We start from the raw sequence: 24373 nt of genomic DNA, 5'->3' as shown, positions 1-24373 counted from the left end.
AACTATAACCTCCAGCCATTATCTTAACATTTATTCGTAACATTTACAAAGTGCTACCTAGCCTACTTCTGTATGGGCTTTGATATTCATTCTTCCGCTAATCTAAAGAGAAGATTATACATTACATCTTTTGTCCACATTCTATATCCACACACGAGATAAGAGACCTTTTTTCTATTGTGCTGTTGACAGTCATTCCATTAATTATTTGCATTACAAATGAACCCTATTGAATTTGAGTTGGTGGCAGTCAAAAAAATACACTTTAGACACAAGTTTAAGCAGGTCCACGTTAAACACAATTCGCTTGCCAAAATTGAGTAGGGTTTCCGCCATCCATGTTCGCAAAAGGAACAATACGTCAATATGTGATTAATTAATTATTTACAATTTCAGGGTCGGTAAAGGTTAAACAACATCCCTCTCGTTTAGTTGGATCTGGAATTGTAAAGGGCCACTTTTTGATACGTTTGGTGGTAAATTGTTGCTAGCAACGCCTATTTACTCCTAATTTAAGTCTGAATTTGGTATTTTATATAATATAACAACAACTTCATGTCGTTGTAGCCAGGTAAAAAATATGTCAAACAGTTTAAGTTAAAAGACAGAATACTGCAGTTACGCCACGACATCGTCAGTTCTGCTAAAAACTTAATTCGAATGAATAAGGGTATGCTTGATTGTTCAACTATTTCACACGATCTTTGATAAACATTTAAAAACGCTGTCCTTATGTAAAACTGCAATAAATCTCAGTGATAATTGGCTCATAAAATTGAATTAAGGTCTTTCCGACAATCTAACAGCAAAGTCAAAACAAATTATATAAATACATTTTTGAGAATGAATGGCACGAGGGAGTACATTACATTTATGCATTTCGCTTCCTTTATAATGACGTCCCACCAATAAACGTGACTGAGTGCACATACAATTGCTGTTTCAGCTCTTAAGAGCTGCTAAATCAGCTAAAGTGACATTTCACAATATTAGGTTTCTTTGATTTAGCCCAGCGAATGTCGCACTCCCTCAAATTGTTTCATTGCGAAATTCTTTCAATAAGGTATAATTGGGCTGATTTTTCAAAATCAACTTTTTGTTATCTAATTTGGGCAACGTGGTTTACAGATATAAGGACTAGGCTTTATGTATTAAAACAATGTCGCAATATATTCTTAATTATGACAGCGGATGCAGCAAACCGCATTTCTTAAAACTAGTTTAAAGTGAAACCCTCTTCCAGCAAATATTTACTTTTGGACTTCGATGCAATCACCGAACCCGACTCGGTTATGCTTGTGCAAAGGGGATGTAAAAACATAGTGGATACTGGGCAGGCGCAATAATATTTTTATTCGTATCTAAAAACCAAATGGGGTCGCAATGTTAATTCTGAATACATTTTATTTAAATTTTGTCGCTTATTGAAAAGGTTGGAGACCACTGCTATAGAAGACAAAAGAGGCGTCGATAAATTATTTCCATAAGTTTAATTATTTGATATTATTCAAGTATAAAGTTGTTAGTCCGACAAAGATGTTTATTGAATGTACTGACGTTTCTTTTTCGCTTTTATTTCAACCGAACAAAAAAGTAAAAGGTAAAAAGTGTAGTTATGCAATATCACTATGTGCCATATACTTTACCCTATAGGAAGTACTGAGTTTGCCTCATGGGTTAAATTCAATCCAACAATGTTGTAATGGCTGAAGTCAATGACATTTATAGAATGGCATAATTTTTTGGTTGTTTGCCTTCTAGGTTAAATCGAATTGAGTTAACCGCTTTAAAATGCCAGCAGTTTCCTCGGTAAATACCCTTCGTTATTAATTCGATATGCTGCACCTAAGGCCAATAGTTCGCAGACACAATAGGTTCGGCGCAGTCTAAAGTTAATTACAGTTCAAAGTACACAACATTGCTTGAGGCTTCATCGGTGAAATCTGCCGCAAAATAATATGCAAAATATACACAAGGAAGCTATATGAGCTCGTTGGTTCCTGTCTCCTGTGGTTGTCTTTGTCCCATTGAACCCGCAAATTTGAGATGTTGTGCTCTGTCGTTTAGGGTTGATATTTCTAAGTCACACGACTAAAAAAACACTTGACGTAGCATTCAACCAAAATACGACATGTAGATCACAGTTTCTTTGTCCTATTGAACTCGCAAATATGTTATAAAGATCACCATTTTTTTCTGCACTATTGTAATTTGTATTTTTATTAAGAAAACCATGACCCTTGACCCGTACCCCTGTATCATTACCTCTTATTCAGCAGCTGAGGCCTGTTTTTAATCTTTGAAATAAACGCAGCAACAGCAAAGGTCTTACGCAACTTATTTACTACTATGAAGCATAACAATGTGGACCCATTAATGTTTTAGATATTATATGCAGAGTCCAGCAAGTTGCTTAACGAAAATTCGAGAGTGAGAATAAAAACACTGTTCAAACTATCTTTTGTTATCGTCTGTATCGAACTGCGCAGATTTTTTCCGTGGTGTTAAATGTGTTAATTGCATACAAGTTATACACGGAAAAGTGTTTTTTTGCTGATGCTGCATTTTTGTAAACTGACAAACGGCTAACGTGGCAAATAGTTCGGTTCTAATGTAAAGCTATATATCGACTTACGCTGGACCAATATTTACCGTAACCGAATTGTTTATTTTAAACTAGATTAAAAAATCTATTATAACTATATTCAAAAATCAATATTAGATAAAGCGTACTAAAAGATGAAAATTATTTTGGTCGTTATATTGATATTTTTTTCAGTTATTTAAACGGTATTATTTTGGCTACTATTATTCTTACCGCAATATAAAACAATTACAACACCCAAAACGACGTAATGTCTAGTTTTCGCCAATTGAGACACAACCCCATTGCGTAGGCGGATGGATTATTATTATCTGTCGCTCTAAACCTCTGTGTAGACATCTCTAATCAGAATACACAATCTTTGTTTTCATCCAACGCATAAAGTTCGACCGAAAGACAAAAGCCCCTGAGAATAAATTGCGTGGGCGAACCGCGGCGTGAGATTTAGGCGATAATTTCACACTTAGCTTGTTACGAAACACGTCTAATGATTATGGAAAGCAAAATATTGCCACTTCCATATAAGGCAGGGGCGGGCAACATACAGCCCGCGGGCTGGATCCGGGCTATGGCAGTACGATTATTGTATCAATTTAGTAACCCGGCCCGCCAAGTACTTAATTACACCATATCAGGCCCGCCGACTGGAGAAGTTGCCCGCCCCTGATATAAGGCTATTTATATATGCCCTAATGGTGTTTGTATGACATTATGTTTACGCCTATTACACGTTTTTTTTGCTTTTTTAGATAGGCCTTTTAAAATGTTTTTTGTGTTAGTGATAAGTAATAATCCCATTTTCACATTTCCTGTGAAACCGATTCCTGATATTTAACAGAAAATATCGCGATCTGATCTGACATTATCGGACATTTCTGCTACTTGACTCAAGTGATTTAAAAACAGTGACTTAAGTGCACTTAATAAAACAATGACTTAAGTGCACTCAAGTCAAGTAATTTGTCCAAAAGACTTAAGTCAAGTCAATTCATTTTAAAAAATTGGCTGACTGAAGAACAAGTTACCGACTTAAGTCACCACAACACTGATTTGCAGGAAGATTTTAGTTGATCACTTTTTCCAGTTAAATAACTTATTACCTTGAGCTGTAAAAATTAAAAAAAATTCTAGCTAAGACAGTTATCACGGTTTGCAAATCAATGTGGTAGGATAAACATTGTAGTTTGCTTTAAAAAAAACATAACCAAAAGAATGTGCAGTTTAACTGCTGGTAACCGGTGAAAACAATATCCATAACGGGAAACTTGGCAAACTGAGATTTCGTGGGAAAATTAGAATGAAACTTGCATTGCCTTGACTCGTCTGCCGCAGATCATAATCATACTGGTGCACAAAATCATTCATTCCCCGACAAAATGATCCAAAGATCAAGTTTGTTTCCCCTTAGTTATTGCACCATAGCGCCATCGCTTGGATATCCCAAAGAAACACGATTTAAAAAGTTTTTACCTTTTGTCGTGATTTTGCATGCCGAAAATATTTCTTTCAGCTAAACAGGTCGCACTTTACGACAACAGTGAGGCCAAATATAGGACTCTTTGTTAAATTCAATGTAAATATAAAATGATTTTGCAATTTCTTAATCTTATTTTTTTTTTATTTTAAATTGTGGCGATTTTGCGAACATTTCGTTAGCTGAGAATTTTTATCTTGTTTAAGAAATCCGATAAAAATGTAATTTGAAACTAATTCTTGTAGCTGAACAGGCGGTGGCATTTCCCTCACTTCAATAAGTGAGGTTAAAACCAGGACCCTTTATTTATCGAAGTATAAATATAATTCGAAATTCAGCTAAATTTCAAAATTTTGCAATTTGATGATTCAATTTGCGCGATTTTGTGGTGATTTCGTGAGCTTAAAATTTTATCTGGTTTACAAAAAACTGATATAAACTCAATTTGTCTGATTTGCCTTCATAAAGTTTGAAGTCCTTCATCACTGTTATCGCGAATGAATATCCGCCCATTTTATGCGATAAAATCTTCCGCACCTGTTTCGCATAATGGACAACAACTCGTTTGGGCGTTCTTACATAACACACTAAATTGCAGTAAAACGAAAAAACGCCATAATTTATTTAAATGTTTCAAATGGATTGATAAAATTCTGGAATACATTTTAAAAATCAATTGTTTTTATCCAAGCGAACAACTCTTTTGTGGCGTTCTTTAAATATTTTGAAACAGAACAAAATAATGCAGCAAAACAATAAAACGCTTTAGTTCATAGTTAAATGGATTGGTAATTCTAGAAGACGTTTAAAAATCAATTGTTTTACAGTTTTACAAACGGAAATTTGCATTTAGGGAAAAAACAAAATTTTCAGTTACAGGGCTACCCTTTTAAACTTGACGCTATTAACATGTATTGTTCAAAATTGGGGCTACCACCTTGTTATGTTTAACACCTTATATCGTAATAATAAACAACAAATGACAGGCAGTCCATTATCGTGACTGTCTTAGCAAAAGATAGGCAATATATTTGTACACCTGCCCATACGTTAACTGCTGTCTACCGGTTTAACGCCATATTACCGAGATACGTGGACAACCTAAGGTAGGCTAAAAGCCCCCATTCTGTCTTCCGTGATATTATCAGGAGTATAGCAGGGTGCACTTCCGCGCCAACCGAGATTGTTGGGCTTCTAACAATTTTCCTGAAGTGCTTTTAAAAAATATGTCATTTGATAAACCATGTGATGAGTTTTGAAAATTTACGTTTAGAATGAGATATATTTTATATATGATGCCGTAAACCAGCGGTTCTTAAACTTTTTTTACGGCGGACCCCTAAAATTTTTTTTTGCTTTGCACGGACCCCGGTAGGCGAGAAATGCTCCCAAATGATGTCATAATATGACGTCACAATACAAATAGACTTCATAACTCAGTTTATTTCGGTCCGAAAAATGTGAAAGTTAAATGGAGTCTAACTATTCATTCAGTGCAAAACTGTTCAATTTTTAATTAAAGTGTTTTCTTTTAAACATTAATTACTTTAAGTATACACTAGTTCTTTAATTAGGCCTTCATGGACCCCTAAAACTAGTTCACGGGCCCCCAAGGGGTCCAGGGACCCCAGTTTAAGAACCCCTGCCGTAAACTCAACAAGATTTTATAGTGTCTGTTAGCAGTATTTTAAGATTTAAAACATTTTGTCTGTTCGCTGTATTTTTTTCTGAAATGCTTAAAAAAAATAGTTTCATAAACTCTTACAAAGATATTTTTTTTCCGTCCACCTGCAAAATTAAACTTTGTGACGTCAGAAAAGCGTATTGTTTTACTGGAATGTCACACAATGCCACCTGTCTTATAGTAATTTTAGAGCTTTGCTAGTTATTGTGCACGTCACTTTACGTTAAATTTATAATTTGCATTTAAAAGAACATGAAAAAAAAGTAAACATTTTTGTATTTAAGATATTTATGGAGTTGTTAGCAGTCTTTTTTCTGTGGCTAACAAAGGTTGGGCACCACTGGTTTAAACTTTGTCCAAACTTTTTTAACATCTAGTTTAAAACTTTTTATTTCTTCAGTTCTACTTCTTCTTGATGTCGACCAGAAAAACCCTCCCGCCAAAATTCCCCGCCAAAAAGGACGTTGAGTCGAACGGGGTCAGCCAGAGGTCAAAGCACCCCGTGGTGACACCAAACGGTGCCGACAGTTCTCTCTCAAACCTAAACGGTGTCCATACCGCGTAAAGTGACGTCATTTACTACGTCACTACTGTAAAGCACTGGTTTTCCGAATCTGGCCATGAATTATATTCGTAACTGATAAAGATTAATGAATTTTTTTATGGTAAAATAATTATTTTTTTTTCTGTTGAAATTTATTGGCTTTAATATGTGGGTTATTATTTTCTGTTGTTAGAGGATTTTGATAATTATTTGGTATTTTTTGGCAACTTCATAGCTGATGGACAAAAAATTGCAATTCTATTATATCATTCTTGTTTTAGTAATGCTAGAATTTTTTATTTTTTAAAGCGGGATAACTTAATTCATTGTTTTCAAGCATGGTGATTGCAAAGAAATTTAAAAATGTTTTACCTGAATTTACCACACTTCTTGAATTTTGTCGATCGCAAAATCCATATAAATACAATATGGGAGTTGGTAGGTTGGCCAGGTTCATTAAGTTAGGGTTGCGAAATATAAAGTTAGTGAATTTAGCTTTAAAATTTGACTCATTATGACACATGTGGTATTTATCAAGTACCGAAATGAATTTTCAACACATAACGTACTCCCGAAATAAGTGTGGCTTGTTTTGTATTTTGCAGTGTTTCCTTTAAACTGGACTTTTTATTTTACACGTGATTTTTTTTCTTTATTTTTGTGTCCAACAGATTAGCTCACAATATTCCTGTAGCGCAGCGGTTCTCAACCAGGGCCATGGGAACATTTTGAGTGGGCCACAAACCAATTTAAAAAATCTAGATTTATAAAAATAAAACGTAAATTTATTGTTCAGAAGCAAGTACTTCACTAATGCACGGTTGAATAAATAATTTGTTTCAATACATGCTCCGCTATTTTTTGATCTAAACCTTTTTTATAGTTTGTTTTTTCATCAAAATTTTTGGGCCATAGAACTTTTGTGCAACGGAAATGGGCCACGAAAGAAAAAAGGTTGAGAACCGCTGCTGTAGCGTATTTTTTCTTTTTTTTACTCTTTTATACAAAACTGATCGGTTTTAAATCTTTTGCCTCGAAATCTAGGAAACAAACTTGTTTTCGTTTTTTCTTTGTTTCGATCCTTTGTCGTAATGCCATATGACATCAACATTCTGTAATGACGTCATCCAGTGTGACGTAATAAGTGTTCAGCATGAATCCGTCCATTTAGGGTTTTCTCTTCCTACACAAAATTGATTTTTTTTTCGTCTTTATTTCAATATTATTGCGTAAGGTTCTGACGAATGCAAACGTCATAATGCCCAGTTGTTGTTTAATGAGCGGTGTCCCCCTTTCCATGGGCTCCCAACACTTTATGCCCCCCTTTGCCCACAATTTGAAAAACTCTGTGATGAAACGTCACCAGGGGTGATGTAAAAGTCATATTAATAAATATTAACTTAAATAGTCATTTTACAACCAACACATCGTTCGACTAGTTTAAGATTAAATATAATATGTGGTCCCCAGAATACTGATCTGTTAACCCCAGTGGGGTGGGGCACCGTTGAGAAACCCTACAATTGTCTTTGTCGCTTATCAAAAAACTCAGCTCCTTAAATTTATATATATTGGCAATTATATTATTTTCCTACCTTTCGGCAACCTATTGAAATCACCTTCTTAAGGGTGAATGGCACCGAACGCTCGTAATGCAAGAAACGTTGGAGAAGAAATTAACAGAAAAGCACTTGTTTTTGAATTAATATTATTGTCTGGTAACAACAGCTTATACTTCTTGATATTTTCCCATTAGTTTCACTTTTTTTCTGTTTAAACCTTGCTACCCTCAAGTCGAAACAACACCTTAGTTTTATTCATTGCGTTTGTGTTCGTTTTTTTATGAAATCTGGTGTATTTTGTCGCTTTGAAGTTCATAAGCACTGACGTGTGACACCTACCTGTACATTTCATTGCTTTGTATACTTTTTTTACCCGTATTAATTCAAGGAAAGCTCGACATAAAGAACACAGTTAGTTTTTATTAAAAATGCACCACTATATTGCAAAGCGTTTGAAAAAACAGTGATTAAAAAAATGGCGGAAATATGAAATTCACGCCATTTTAAAATTCATGGAAATAAATCTGTGTACAATCCTGAATATTTTGTATAATGCTATTGCTTAGCTTAAGTGCTTAAACTAAACGCTAATCCTTGCTACACAACGCTTGCAGCCTTAAATCCCAAGTCCAGCCTTTGTATTTAATCCTCACTTTACTATAGCGCCTGTATTCGCTCGTTTTCCTCAATTCAGCGTTCTGCTGTGAATTTATGACACTTTTTTAGCCTTTTCCGATAATATCGGATCGGAACCGATATACCAAGTATCGAACCTCGTCCTATATTATGTAATAATCGATGCGCCCTTTGAACCATGTTTAGTGATTCAATCAAAAACTTTGTACATTGTAAGTTAAAAATGTTTTATTTTTAACTGAAACTGAGCTAACTTTGGAGCATAATGGTTTGAGGTTATAGTAGCATTAAATCAAAGCCCATGCAGTTTCAAATTAATCTTTATTCATTTTAACATGAGTTAATTGTATTAACCCTAAACAAATTATGGCATCTGTCGTATTTAACGTACTTTAACTTATTTGTTTCGCTCGACATCGAAATACCTGTTTTTAAAACGTTAAGACGTACTAGGATTGCCGATGTATCGTGTTTCGGACAAAGTGTCGCTCATTCCTCACGGCCGACACCGAATTGTATTTGCTTGTGATTCGCACTGGTGTTACATTGTGCCCGCTTATTTCCAGGCTGTGTAAAAACCCAATACAACTTTTGTACATTTCTTCGTCTTTTGATGGAGGATGATTTATTCTCACGGGGAGATTGCACAGTGAAAAGAAAACGAGAAAGATAAAAGCGCCATAAAAGCAAAAATCGAGAAGAAAACGCGATAAAATAAGCAATAAATCGCAAAAATCCGACAGGCCGTTTTGCTACATAGGCAGTTCGTAAAGTCGGTTAAGATTGATATTTTCTTGCACCCTGAGATATTTTTTTAGGCTTGCCTAATAACTATTAAAACCCGCGTTGTGGTTTTAGAAATAAGGGCAGTAATAAATCCAAAATCATGGTCGCACCCCTTTCTAGCTCTTCTGCTGTTTTTATAACAACGATATTATGACCGGAGGTCGTGAGTTCGAACCTCACCACAGGCTAGTTGTTTTCCTAGCCTGCCTTGCTTGCATCATTGATCAACAGATTAGGTGAGTCTGCGATAGTTTTCCACTGGATTAAGACATAAGTCATTTGTCAAAAAACTTTAGCCAAAATGGCGTCGTCGATTTGTGTGTTTTTAAAACTTAAAAGCTTTAATATTGGCGGGAGATATGTTGTTGCTACCAGGCATAATATACTAAAAAAACTCCTTCGACAATTATTGACAACCTATCCAGGATGCCTTCATCGGGGAATGCAACAACACCACAGAAGGAAAACGGTGTTGAGCGCGGTGCTGTAGCATTCCCTGATCCAAAACGTTGGACAAAATAAATAGGAGGTTTTTTGCGGGATTGGCTGGCTAACAAAATGCAAATGGCGGTTAATCAACAAATTTCGTTAAAATTGTCTGGTTGGTTCGAACACTCCTATTGTATTCTCAACAACTGAATTGCCAAAGTCAGATAATTTGTTTAACCTCTCAACAACAGTAAATATTGTTTTTAGTGATTTAGTTCAGCTGATTTGTGTAACGTTTTATATATGATAGGCCGTTACCCTCTCATTGCATATCTAGCATTGCGTTCCAATACTGAAGTTGTTTCAGATCTTTTGAACCGTTGTGGGTTATTTTAGGATTTTCTTAGTGGGTAAAGTTTTTTGTTAAAATTTTATTTATTTTTTTTTTTTTTGTTTCAAACCGACGTCGCCTGTTTAGGAGCCCTTCGCGTCACAATTCGCATAAGTTCTTCGCGGAAAAGTTCGTTGCGAAGATTGTAGATGATGAAGTTGCTTAAGCTGTTCGCGAACAACAGTTCAACGGCGACGAGATAAAACACTGGGTTGCAACCTTTCTGGGGGTCGGCCCTGGGTAAAAAATTAAAAAAAAATTGGTTTAGATAATAGGAGAATAATTGTTGGAGGCTGCAGTAATACGTAGTAAGAATATCAAAGCCCATACAGAAGTAAGTAGCATTTTGTGAACGTCACATATAAATCTCAAGGAAACGGCTGGATGTTGCAGTTAGACGTAGTAGATACCTTTCGAACGTTCAAAATTACACCTACTTCTGTATGGGCGTAGAATTTGGTAAAATTTCTTTCTTAAACATTAATTGCAATTTTGTCTTTAGAAAATGTTAACTATATATTCACATTGAAACTTTCATGCACATCGCTCTGTAAGTATTATCTACCAAAATGCGCATAAATCTTTAGAGCATAATGGCTGGAGGTTGTGTATAGTTAAGCGTAGAATGAATACCAAAGCCGATACAGAAGTAGGTTGCATTTTTTAAATTCGAATAAATCTTAAGATAATAGCTGGATGTTGTAGTTAGACGTAGAATGATAAAAAAGACTTACGGTGAACTATGATACGTAAGCCGTCGTTGATTACACAACAAATTCAGAAGGGCTAGATACAGTTGTTGTGCACTTATGTGTAATGCATCTTGCATTGAAACCTGATGTTTGTCAACTAACCTCCGGGACACTCCTTTGTTTTCCTCCTTGGAGAATTCACAAAGGTTCTCGATCTGAACAGCTAGGAAAGGAACAACGCAGATGGAAAACACAACAACCATGATGAAGATGGTTCGCGTCACACGCTCAAGGTCGCTGTTCGGGGGAACCACCCGACCGTTCGCACTCAGCTTTGCGCCTGAAAATTAGTAAAAATTTTAAAGTAGCGAAAAAAATGAGCGATTGTATTGCCATTTCTGCCTGTGTAGCTCAGTTGGTGAGCGACGGTCCTGGTATGACCGAGGTCGGGAGTTCAAATCTCACCACAGGCAAGTAACAGGGTGCAGAAGGCAACGGTGCTACGGTTCTTTCTCCAATTGCTCCCCTCTGAGTCTTTGTTGCTCAGTTGGTAGGGCAACGGTCCGGTCTCACTTTATAAAGGCCACATTGCTAATAAGCCAATTTCTATTATCGGATAAGTTCCAAGCAGTTTTAACAAATAAAACAAGACCCAGTCAAGTTACTTGTTACAAAAACCATGCTGTAAATCAGATACAAGTCGATTTCATCAACTGGCAAGTAAAGTCCCCAAAATTAATTTTCACAAAATAGCAGTTCAAAGGGAGCTAGAGAATACACACAGTTAAGCAAGTTATGCGTATATTGTCTCTCACTTGCGACCGGCTTCTCCTTGCAACAACTCCTCTTACAAGCGATCAGGAACTGAACCCACGTGACCGTTGTCACGACAACCACGCATGCGTACGGGAGAAGAAAAACAAGCACCAGGAAGAAGATTCCGTGCGTCACCGTCGCTATGGAAATAACAATAAACGCTTGTTTCTATGCAAATATAAATAGTACGTTGCTATGGAGCAACAATAAACTATTGTTGCTAATCAAACATAAATAGTATGTTGCTGTGGAAACAACAATAAGCTTGTAACTGGGAACGACATGCCATGGAGTAAACAGTAGACTGTTCCTATGGAAACAAGAATATAAGGCTGTTGCTATGGAAACAAGGATATACAGCTGTTGCTATAGAAAACAACAATTTCACCACAACTAACATTAAACCCAAATTGGCCCAGAACATGTAATTGTGTTGACTTTGGCAAACTGATTTAGTTAAAGTCTATGTTTGCCACAAAATGTAATATGTCCACCGGATAATAATCCTCCCCTTAGTTAAGTCACAAACATGCTGTCCAGGAACGGCAATTCAACCGCCTCGTCTGTGGTTATTGCTAAAGAACCTAGGTAACGATAAATATCCATTACTCTCTTTTGATTCGACTTTTTTGCTTTAAGTTTCACTTACAACCTGAGACAGTCCTGAAAAGAAAACGCTATTGTATTTTCATTATATTTTTGTTCTAAGCGTTGTTATTTGTTTTTTCAGGTGCGGCTTTTGAAACAAAATACAGTTATCGGCCCTTTCTAAACAGAGTGGTAAAAATCTATTACCCGGTTCATGTGCGTGTTAAAGTTTCGCAAATTGATAATCGTCGTCTTATTTACGTTCCATAGTATAATTTCGTTTTGATGAAATATAGATAAAGGAGGGTATTTTTAATTATTTTAATGAAACCTGTAAAATATTTCCCTGCTACTTACGTGGGTCGTGCTTTGGGTTTGGTTTCACTTCGAGCATTGTACTCATCGTCATGTAGTCGATGTTATATGAGAAGCGCTTCCTGTCACCTAGTGGTAGGATCCCTAGCACTAACGACAGGCACCAGGTGGCGATCACGAGCCGCTTCGCAAGTTTGCGCGTCATAAGGTCGCCCTAAAAATAAATAAGAACATTATTTAACTTTACTTGTTACGCTAAATGTTCTTATTCTCGTTGATATTCGAAAAATAAAATATTACACAATCAATAAAATAAAATCATTTCGAATAACTTTCCTTGTTCGAAATTTAAAAAGTTAGTATCAATTTAAAACTAAATTTTTTTGTTAACTTTTTAGATATTGTTACTCACTGCGCCCAATTTTGTGGCAAATAACATTAATATTTAACAAAGACAATAAAATATTACAAAAAAATGAAATAAAAAGAAGGTTTGAGCAAAACCTTATAAATGGGGGGAGATTAACAGTCAATACCTCAGCCAAAAAACTTTTTGCGAACAAAATTTTACCTACAGACTCTACAAAGCTCTAAAAACCTAAGCAAATTCCAGATGGATAGGAAGATTGCTCTTAATTTTATTTCTTAATTGTATGCACTCTAGAAAAAAGAGCTGTTGATTAGTTTTATTAAAGAACTAAACAAATTTTTTAGTAATTTTTATTGAAAAAGTTAAACGAAAATCGGCAAGTTATATACTTTATTGACATCGCCGGACAATAATAAGAAGATCCACTTTAATACGTTTAGCATTATTAATAACCTTAAAATGCGTGTCATTAGCCGATATATGTTTTTCTCTCACCTGTGAATACCTTAGCGGCCAGTGGACTGCCAGTAGTCTATCCACCGCCAGTAGTAGAAGAGAGAACAGTGATGCGGACATACAAACGCTGAAGAGGGTTCCAAGGACACTACTCACAAATGTGTCCCTCGTTCCGTTTAAGTACCTGGGAACAAAGTACATGATAAATTACTATTGCAAATGGCTTGGGTTTTAAAAGATAGCAGGCAGGGGCAGAAGCCAAGGCTGCGCAGTCGGACTCGGACTCGAGGAGTTGGTTTATTTTGCTGGAGTCGGACTCGGGACTCGGAACCCGGGTGGAGTCGGACTCGGGACTCGGAACCCGGGTAACCTTGTAAAACTACCCGAGTCCCGAGTCCGACATGCGCAGGCGCAGTACTAAATTCTGGAAATTGTAAGGGCGAAATAGCATATGGTGGAATATTTTCCAACCATGTATTGTGGGTGGATAAATTATATGGCACTCCTATTAGGGATTTCTCCATATCCATATTTTATGCGTGAAATACAGGCTGTAGAGTCAGGGCCGGACTCGGGACTCGACGAAATCGCACATTTGGCCGTAGTCGAACTCGGGACTCGGACTTGGGCTATTTTTAACCGATTTTTTTTAGCAGCAGTGGAACCAATATATAAAAATGATAAGAATATATAAAAGATGATTAGACCTCATATTTTCAACTGGTTCAATATGTTATTATAGAGTCTGGTTAAGTTTAGTATTGGGCGTAAGAAAGCAGTGTAAAAGGTATTCTTAAACGCACCCTCCATAGGTTTGTTTAACATCCGTTATCGGTAAAGGTAAAACAAAAGCACAAATAATCTTATTAGATAGATTTTTATTTAGTCTGCAGCAGTGAATCTAGGGTTTTGTGTGTCTTATTACTGCCGGGTGTGAGTCTTTTTCTTATGACATTCCACTTCCATAAAACTGATATTAAACTTGCTGCTACTTATCATTTTGCAGTAATTATACCCCTCAGCGCACTCAGCAAAATCACGCCTTGGTTTTCGTAAATGTCGCAGTCTTAATTGCTTCACACCACCAGAGATGTGATAAGCTTTTAAACCACACAACACCTAAATACGTCAAAGTAATCTCACAGACAAAAGTAGCATTTTGGACGCTTCAAATAACTATTTTTCAACACCATGTTGTTTTTCAAAATAAAATAAAAAAAATATATTTCAAACTTGTTAAAAATAAATAATGAGAAATTGCAAACGTTCAAAATGCTATCTACTTCTGTATTTTCATCTTCAACTGCATCGAAACAGATTTGTGTTTATACGCTCGTAGCCATTTTGAATGAAGTACGACAACACATCGGATCTAGAGTTGTGTTTTAGACAGCCACTTTGTTTGTAGGAGAATAAATTTAAAACTACAAAAATTAAACTTATTGCAAAATAAAGTAGTATAATGACAAAATTAGGAGTTTTTTAAGTCGTTGTACGGTACATTGTTGCTCTACAGATGGTTATACAAACTGTCATGAATGTGTCTCGAATTGTTTTCCTTTCTAAAGGGCACTTAGAAAAACAAATCAATTTTTGAAATTAAAGACACTTGAGCGCATGAAACGCCAGTTTTTGCAACACCTTTGACCTTACCTTAGATAACTTTCCCCAAGTGGTTTGAACACGATCATCATTTTATTGACCGCAGCAGTTGGAAGAATAACAGCTCCCACCAGAAAATCAGAAGCTGCCAGCGAGGTCTTGATTAACCCCTGAGCTCCTTCGAAATGAGTCGAGGTGCTCATAATATACAGAATCAGCAAATTGCCAGTCACAATACAAATGGCCATGAGTACTTCAAAGACAATAACAGCCACCGCCGCAGAGGCACTGCACTCTGGGTTAGCAGATAGGGATATGTTGTGCTCTGGATAATCCCATAAGTGGATTGCTGGAGTGCAAAAGGCGATATGGCCGCACGAAAAGTTGGCGTTGAAGACGAAGCGCTTCTGTCGCATGGTGGCGCTCGCGCGGCTGCTGAAGGAGCCGCCAGATGTCGCCGTTTGCGCCGTCGATCAGAACAGTTTTTTTATCGGTTTTTAGCGAGTTTGAGCCTGAAAATGAAATTTAAAAATGAAAATAAAATCAGTGTCTTCTCTCTATGTTGAAGTTATTCGAAACGTTCAAAATGCTACCTACTTTTGTATAGGCTTTAATATTCTTACTGCGTCTTACTCAACCTCAAACCATTATGCTCAAAAATCAAATTTGTTTACCAATTTGGTAAGTTATTGCAAAAGATAAAGAGATAGAGTAGTAATAATATTCAAAAACAGCTCCTCTGGTTATTCTAATTGTTAACCAACATTTCGTCAACTTATTCAAATCGTCTTTTTCAGCGCGAATGATAACGAACGCTTATTGAATTATTAATATGCCGGGTAGCAACAGTTTTACACACACGTGTAAGTTGCGACATTAGAGTTAGGCACTGTTGCTGTTGTAACTTACTAAACAATTAATTTAAATACTGCCGAATGTACCCTTTGAATACTTCATGTTGCTGTTGTTAGTTCATAAAAACCTCAAAACAATTCCTCAAGGAATATCACATTGAACTGTAACTTCATGCAGAAGTTCTAGGTCACTTCAAATTGTTATCTGTGTTGTAATGACTTGTACACTTAAGTCACTGTTTTTAATTTACTTGGCCTGACTTAAGTCTTGTAAGCGAAATCATCCGATTTGAACTAGTTTTCATTAAATAACAATTTAGTTAGTTTTACCCAATCTTTGCACTTAAAACAGTTTTCAAGCTGTGTACTGCGTTTTAATTGTTTTCTTACTATAAAATACCGGATTTAAAGTATTAAAATATTATTTTAATAGAAATGACTTGACTTGGTATTGGAATTACTATTTTTGACAAAATGCTTGAATTGACTTAAATATTTTCGCAAACCACTTGACTTGAATTTAAATTATTTCAAAAAGACCAGTTTAGCTGCGAAGCCCAGAGATAGCGCTCTATACAATAGCTCTAATTTCACCTATCCGCCCTTAAATGTTAATTCAAGGTTCTGCTTTAAGCTTCTCTCGACATATTCAGGAAATCACGTGCGGCGATTAAAATAGACCTTACGACAGTAAGAGCCTGGTTTCTACCTATGGATGTAGCCTACTGTCATTTTAATGCTTCCTGATACAAACCTTACAACAAGCAACCTATTGACCCAACGAATGTATACCTCAAAAATGTAATTATAGCAAGGCTTATTATATTGAATAAAACCACTAAAAATAATTATTTGGCGAGGACCAGGATCGCCTAACGTTTTTAGAGATATCGTCATATGATAACTTTTGACACATTGTAACAAGTTTTGCAGGCTATATGCACAGATCTGTGATGTAGCTTGGTAATGAATCAATTGCTAAGCCAAAAAGGTCGAGTAGATCGACATCATTTTGATTCAGATGTTGCGATACGAAATTACAATTGCGCCTCACCTTTTACAAGTGATACTTTGATTTACTTCTCAGTCACATTAACTGAAGATGATACAAGTTCGTATCGAAACGTCTTAATCAAGATGATGTCGATCTACTCGACCTTTTTAGCCTTGTATTTATAATTAAATAACAAACTGTGATTCAAAACACGTAATCCAATGGACAGTTACGCGTTGTTATGCATGCTCTTGCGTCGTACCTCGTACCAGCGAACGTGCGCCTGTGGAACTGTTTGCCTTTACTTTGCTTGTTTTCAACGTTTTTATTCATAAAAAAGTAAAACCAATTCGCGATAGACTTTCTATGCTTAATCATACAACTACAGTTTATCAAGAAACCTTACATACACTATACAGGGTAGTAGATAAATACTACATCAATACCAGTTATCTGACAGATAATTTGTATTCAAGTTTCGCATGCATTCCGGTGTATAATACGCTTTCGTTGTATTACAAAACAGGGCTGCGGAGTCGGAGTCGGAGTCTGACTCGGGACTCGGGACTCGAGTGAGACCGCGTAAAACTACCCGAGTCTCGAGTCCGACGTGCGCCTGCGCAGTATCAAATTTTTAAACTGTTAAGGCGGTAAAATGTTGTAAAAGTTAAATAGCAAATGTTGAAATATTTTTAAACCATGTAAAGCGGGTGGATCAATTTTGACACCAATATAAGTGGGCCTTAATTTAGTTGCGTAAATGGGTAAAATACAGGCTGTAGAGTCAGAGCTAGACTTGGGACTCGACAAATCTTACATTTGGCAGGAGTCGGGCTCGGGTTGTTTTTAACCGACTCCGCAGCTCTGTTAATACAAAATAATGAAAAGTTTGGCGACATACTTGACTATATCTCGAGGCACACAGTTTAAAAACCAATGGTCAAAACATTTTTTAACCTATGCTTTTTAACCAGCCTTAGCAGGTTTATCATATAAACTGTTGCTATACCAGGCATAATATTGATCAAAAACAGCTCCTCTGTTATTTATATTCTTCTCACGTTTAGGCGACCTGTTCAAGCCGCCTTCTTTAGGGTGAATATCGTTTATTATAAACCAGGTTAACTTAGATTCTTAAACTCAACATTCTACAAGTCACCAGTTTATAACGTTTAGCTAAACATTTCAAATGGTGTCGTTAAAAGAGTAGTTTTTTAGCGTAATAGGCTGGAGTTTTAATTTAGTCGTAATAAGAATATCAAAGCCCGTTTAGAAGTAGGTAACAATTTTAACGTTTCGAATATATCTTTAATAATCTTTTTATTTATTTTCAACGTGGTGATATATTCGGAACGTTCAAAATGTTACTTTATTCTATTTGGGCTTGATATTCATTCTACGTCTAACTACAACCTCATGCCATTATCTTAAGATTTATTTGAAACGTTTACAAAGTGCTACCTTCTTCTGTATGGGCTTTGATATTACTCTACGTCTAATGAAGAGTAGTTGCATTGTCATTCCATTATTTGCATTACAAATGAACCCTGTTGAATTTGAGTTGGTGGCAGTCAAAACAAATACACTTTAGACACAAGTTTAAGCAGGTCCACGTTAAACACTATGTGCTTGCCAAAATTGAGTAGGGTTTCCGCCAACCATCCATGTTCGCAAAAGGAACAATACGTCAATATGTAAATTAATTAATTATTTACAATTTCAGGGTCCATCAAGGTTAAACAACATCCACCTCTTTAGTTGGATTTGGAATTGTTAAAGGCCATTTTTGTTGAATGTTTGCTCGTAAATTGTGCTAGCAACGCCACATTACCCCTAATTTAGGCCTGAGTTTGGTACTTTATATATTATAACAACAAATTCATGCCATTGTAGCCTCCAGACATTGTATGCTTATTGCAAATATCCGATAAGAACCACAGAAGTAAAAAAATATCTAAACCAGTGATTTTCAACCTTTACGATTTCCATCCGCACTTTTTTATTTCGGAAAATTTCCATCCGCACGAAACAAGCTCAGTAAGTTTGCAACCTTTAGTTTTATTTGTGAAATAACAATGAAAGGGTTCGTGTATTAAAACCGTGTGCCTAAGGTTTGACCGATATAAAAAAGATAGTTAAGCTGCAATTAACCACTGAGAGACTATATTACTGCAGCTTTAACGCATAAGTGGGCGCACCAGCTTATTTGATTACTGTATAACACATAATGATAAATAATTATGCACCATTTTCATCCGCACATTCATCCGCACCACGATTTTTTGTCATCCGCACAAGTGCGTACCATCCCACGGGTTGAAAAGCACTGATCTAAACCGTTACGCCAAAAACGGCATTATCAGTTATGCTAAAAACTTAATTCGAATGAATAAGGGTATGCTTGATTGTTCAACTATTTCACACGATCTTTGATAAATTTAAAAACGCTGTCCTTTAAAAACGCTGAAACTGCAATAAATCGTAGGAATATCTCGCTCATAAAATTGAATTAAGATCTTTCCAACAATCTCACAGCAAACTCAAAACAAATTATATAAATACATTTTTGAGAATGAATGATGACCATCACACACTTAACTAGGAATCAGTAAAGTTCATACAATTGCTATCTAATAGTGGAAAGGTTACAAAATAACTTATATGGCCGAATAAGGGCTTTAAAGTGGCAAAAAACAAAAAAGGCCAGTCAGCCGATGCCTTTAAGCTCGTTCTCCTGCATAGATAATCACAAAGGATTTTTAAACAAGAAACCATGCTTTTAATAGATTTTGCAATAAATGTCAAAGCTTAACTTTCTCAGTAGGCAACCGATTTACGTTAAAATATGCCTACTTACATTTTACTATTTTTAGAAGCAGTTTGCTTGTAAAAAGTGATTTCGAAACTAGCTAAGCAGCTGCAAACAAGTTTGCAAATACAATATTTGACAATATTTTTTTGTTTTTGAACAGCAAAGCATTCAAATTTATCCAACTTAGCGGGGGTAAACCAATCCTACAAACACACCACTAACTTTGGGATCATACAGGCGCTGCAAACTTAAAAAAAAGTCGGCCGCTTTGTCAAGCACTTTTCTCCCGCATAGAAATCATAAATCACAATGCGGTTTCGTGGCGGTCACGGTCCATTGCACACAGAGGGGCGTTTCTTCTACAACAAAACTTAAAAACGAATCTACTTACCACGAAGCTACAACAGTTGGGTGTCAATGAGTGATACATGACTCTGACATTTGTCTTACATGGCATTTAGGCATTACGCTGCGGTGCAAAGTACAGTTTCTCACTAGATTCTTAAACAGCAGGACTAGTTTCTTCAACTTTGCTCAATTCAGATTATGGTTTTCGAACTCTTTACTAAATAAATCATAAATTTAGCGCCAATTTTTTAGTGGAACCAACCAACCAAAACACGATTGGCTTTTTTTTACATGCAAACATCAAATGATTGCCTAAGTAAACTGTTTAGATGTAAGATTAGGAAAAAATCGTGAAATCTAAACCTAGGTTAATAGCGCTGTAACTTATATATAACTTATAAGGTAAATTTATCAAAAAATATTAAGTTGGCAGCTGGGGCTAACTAAACTTCGTAACGCTAAAGCAGTTTTATAACCGCAAAAAATTACTTTGAACATTCCAATTCCATCAATTTTTTTGTATTTAAGAATAGTAATGACGGCCTTGGGTAAGCATATCTGAAGTATTTTATTCTCAAAATCACATTTTAATCGTAGTAGAACTCCTATGTTATGAAACGGCTCACTCCAGCAGACCTTACACTTTCAACACACTGGACCACTGCTATAGATAGACGTCGGTTCTATGTAAATATACTTTCCGTTAATCATCACTTTTTCTTGCCTGGTAAGAAATCGCTTACAATGCGAAATTCCTGACCCTTTGACATTATTGCTGTGAAACATAAGGCTAATCTCATCCACTACACTTTATATACCCTTGATTTTTAAGCCTGGTAAAGTTAAGGTTATAACTTGTAAATCATTCTAAGCCGGAATTGGCCTGTAAAGCAATAAGAGTTCATTATTTAAATGCTATATAATGCACTATTCACAAAAAGCAGAAAAACTTGTTAAATTTTTTTCGACGAAGTAATAAAATAAAGTTTATATCAGATCCTGTTGGCATACAAGTTGTACTTTAATATTGAAATAAATCGTAAATTGAGTTTCTTGGTCCTTTTGCAATTCGTCTGTAAGAACCAGTGTTTTCTCAACCTCACGGCGACCCAAATACTAAGCGTAATAATGAAACGAAGCTTTGGCGACTCAAATACTAAGCGTAATAATAAAACGAAGCTTTGGCGACTCAATTCTTTTCACAAAACTTTTTGTAGCCTTAATCATGGCAAATTTTTTGTAGCCCTTTTAGCCTTACAACCATATAAAACTACTCTAACCATATAAAACTACTGCGATCGGCGACCCAACCAAATTAAACTGCTACACTATTTTGGGTCGCGACCAATGGGTAGAAAAACACTAATATAGACGATGTCACCTAAAAAACTAGATATAACTCCTTGCATTTGACGAGTACAACTAACTGCCAATACCAAAACAAAGATCAAAGATTAAGCGGATGTTGGTCAAACAACACACACAAATTCAACAAAGGTTGCTGTATTGCATACGTCGCACTTATTTAATTTAGGTTGGTTAACTTTTTTAAATACTTTCTTGTAATTTACTCTTTAATCTTAGGGCTGAGCGACCCTTTCAACTGAATAACAGAAAAAAGTGTAAAGTCAGATGTAGTGTTACGCACTTTCGTTTTAACTAAGGGCAGCTGAGAACAATTAATCCACCTCGTGAAGTATTGTCCACGCTGCTCATACCACGTGTCAATTGTTCTCCTATTACAACATCCAGTTTCAATGCATCTACGTGCTGAATAACACAAACGGTTCCTCTTATGGTAAAACCCTTTAGGGTTTGCCCTACTAAAACCCAAAGTAGGGTTTGGGTCTAAAAGCAAATTTATTGTTTTGGGGTTCTTGTTATACACCTTGTGCTTTACAACACCCCAAAATCATAACGTCATTATCATACCAGCTAAAACCCAAGTCAAACCATTTAACTTATAAAAATCTGCCTAAAGCCCAATTCAGCTTGCAGCAATATTTTGCAAAGCAAACTTTTCACACGGCAAATATTACGTTTATAAAGTAATGAAAATTTTCCAAAACTGTGAATTATTTAACAAAAACTGTATTTAACGAAAATAATTAAGTTCAAGACCGATAAAAACAAGCACTTTTCATAAACTGTCTAAAAACGAATATGTTTTTGGTCCTTAACTTCAAAACATAATTGAATAAACCCGATTCGATAGTAATTGGCGGAATTATATTCACAAAAACTGTATTACTAGAAATAATTAAAATCAAGACATCTAAAAACCGAATCTCTAAAATTCCAGCAAAGTGTTTTGCGGTATATCAATTTCATGGTTTAAAAAGTACGCTTAAAAGCCATGGGTTGTTGAAGCACTTTCTATAAACTGTCGAAAAAACGAATAAATTGTTGGTTCTTAACTTCAAAATATGCCTGGAAAATGATTATATAACTGATCTCGCATAAGTCGCTTAAATAAGACGCAATCATAATAATAGCCTCGGTGTCAAAACAAAAGAATTCCAATGTGTAACTTCCAAGCTAAGATGTTCGTAACGTACGAAAAAGTCACGTAGCACTTCGAATAACGAGCTGATACGATTGTAATTGTCGGCACCGCATAACTAGGAATAAATACACAAATCCTTCCTGCCTTCCACGAACCATCCATTAGTTCTCGGCGTAATTATATCTCTTCAAACGGCCGACCCACTTGCTAGGCTGGCACTTACACCGACATGGCTGCCCAGTGCCCATACAACTCGTATCTGATTGAGCGAAGGTATTTGACCTGTACTTTCTTGCTCCAGGTTTAAGCCAGGGTTGTAGTATTGTAGTAGTGGACCTCAAACTTATTGTCTTGTGGCGTACTTATACAAGCAAATTAGCGCCATTTGTTCTACAAAATAAAGTTGCTGTAAATATTTTTTCCTGCAAATTTTATTTCAATGTTAACCTTACCGATACGACAAGGAAATGGGTAACATACTAGGCTTAGTTCCTCATATATTTTTAACTTAAGTGTTTTAGTGATTCATTCCACGCCTTACTATGTTACGTTCATTACCTTTTACACGATTATAAACTTATAAACTATAATAAACGTTTACAAACTGCCACCTACTTCTGTGCCGTATGTGCTTTGATATTCTTACTACGTTTAACCACAACCTCCATCCATTTTCTCAAGATTTATGGAAAATGTTCATAAAACGCCACATATACTTCTCTATTCATTGGAATCTCGCATGTTTGCCTTTATGCCTGTTTGTAAAATGAACAAGCTATTCTGCAAAAAAAAAACGCGAATAGAAATCTTTCAAGGAACGCTCGTATGCCTCGGTACACAGCTTGTAAACCACTGTTGTAGCAATTTAACGCTACAGAAACCCCGTTGCTCGTCAGCTGTAACTAGACCCGCTCGTGGCTCTGTTAAAGTGATTGAGTGACCAGTTTCCTTTCTATCAGGCGCCCTATAAATAAACACAGTCGCTTTCACGTTGTTGTTGTTAAACTCAATCGCGGGTGAGCCACATTTGAGTGAAGTATCCCGGGATTTTGAACGTGCTACAACCGCTGTATTAAAAGAACACCGTAACGGGGAATGTCTACAGTTGGCATTTTTCACGCTGCTCGCAAGTTTTCCGTCGAAAACACATCACGTTTTGCCGTAACTTTATGACGCAACTTGTGACGTCATGTTTTGCGCAATTTTGTGACGTCATTCCTGGTTTATTTTTCATTCGCTTCCCGAAACAAAAATCCTTTATTCACCCCTGTTGGCCACACCACTAATGTAGGTGTAGCCCAGCGAAGAATAAATATTTTTGAAACATGTTTTTAGAAGTGTAGGCTACGTACCCCTGTATCTATAATATCACCTTGATGAAAGTACATATTGTCGGAGATACTCATATAGCCATTGACTAGATTTCGCTACGCTACAAAGATAAGTCAACATACTGTTAATCCAATGTAACTGTTGAGAACCTAAATAACGACACTCACACTGCGATCTAGCCCTTCAGAAATCGTACTAACCAACGTAACAACACACATATCATAGTACACCACTAGCTTTCAGAGCTTTAATTCTGGATTGATTGACTGTTTTCGGTTAGTCCCTATGAAGGATTCAGTAGAACGTGCTCAGTGTACTGTTTGTTTTTCTCACTGTTAACCGTATTTCTGGGTGCTTTGGCGCATAACTTTGAGACAAATTAAAGTTACTTTTTTCTATTTGAGTCATAAAAAGGAAAAAGGGAACTTTAAATAAATGAAAAGCCACTGTGGTCGAATAGGCAAATAAACAGCGCGTGACCCAAACTTAGAAGCAGGCCATTTGTTTGAATATAAGATCCTAGGGATAACAACTGGGGACAGTTCATTTGCTTTCGTCATTTTTAAACGTTCGCTTA

At 36.1% G+C, this 24373-nt stretch overlaps 1 protein-coding gene across 1 annotated transcript; it reads right to left on the bottom strand.

The window, feature by feature from the left end:
• Window positions 1-10175: 10175 nt before the first annotated feature.
• Window positions 10176-15455, bottom strand: LOC146163138 (adenosine receptor A2b-like). The gene is made up of 6 exons (XM_083382921.1): window positions 15002-15455; window positions 13388-13532; window positions 12565-12736; window positions 11619-11759; window positions 10966-11143; window positions 10176-10347 (listed from the first exon to the last, which is right to left on the bottom strand). The coding sequence occupies exons 1-6, from the start codon at window positions 15364-15366 to the stop codon at window positions 10176-10178; spliced, it is 1173 nt and encodes a 390-aa protein (XP_083239047.1). The 5' UTR covers window positions 15367-15455.
• Window positions 15456-24373: the final 8918 nt, after the last annotated feature.

This window comes from Ascidiella aspersa, chromosome 2 (assembly GCF_963924565.1).
Source record: "Ascidiella aspersa chromosome 2, kaAscAspe10.2, whole genome shotgun sequence".
Classification (NCBI taxonomy): domain Eukaryota; kingdom Metazoa; phylum Chordata; class Ascidiacea; order Phlebobranchia; family Ascidiidae; genus Ascidiella; species Ascidiella aspersa.
This window is presented reverse-complemented; position numbering and strand designations above follow the sequence as displayed.

What these genes read in the sequence shown, in the direction of transcription:
- LOC146163138 (XM_083382921.1), bottom strand. Translation starts at nt 15,366, where the DNA reads ATGCGACAGAAGCGCTTCGTCTTCAACGCCAACTTTTCGTGCGGCCAT. An exon ending in CTTGGGGAAAGTTATCTAAG is followed by an intron (nt 13,533 to 15,001) that starts GTAAGGTCAAAG and finishes CTTTGTTCCCAG; the next exon opens with GTACTTAAACGGAACGAGGG. An exon ending in AAACCCAAAGCACGACCCAC is followed by an intron (nt 11,760 to 12,564) that starts GTAAGTAGCAGG and finishes TTATTTCCATAG; the next exon opens with CGACGGTGACGCACGGAATC.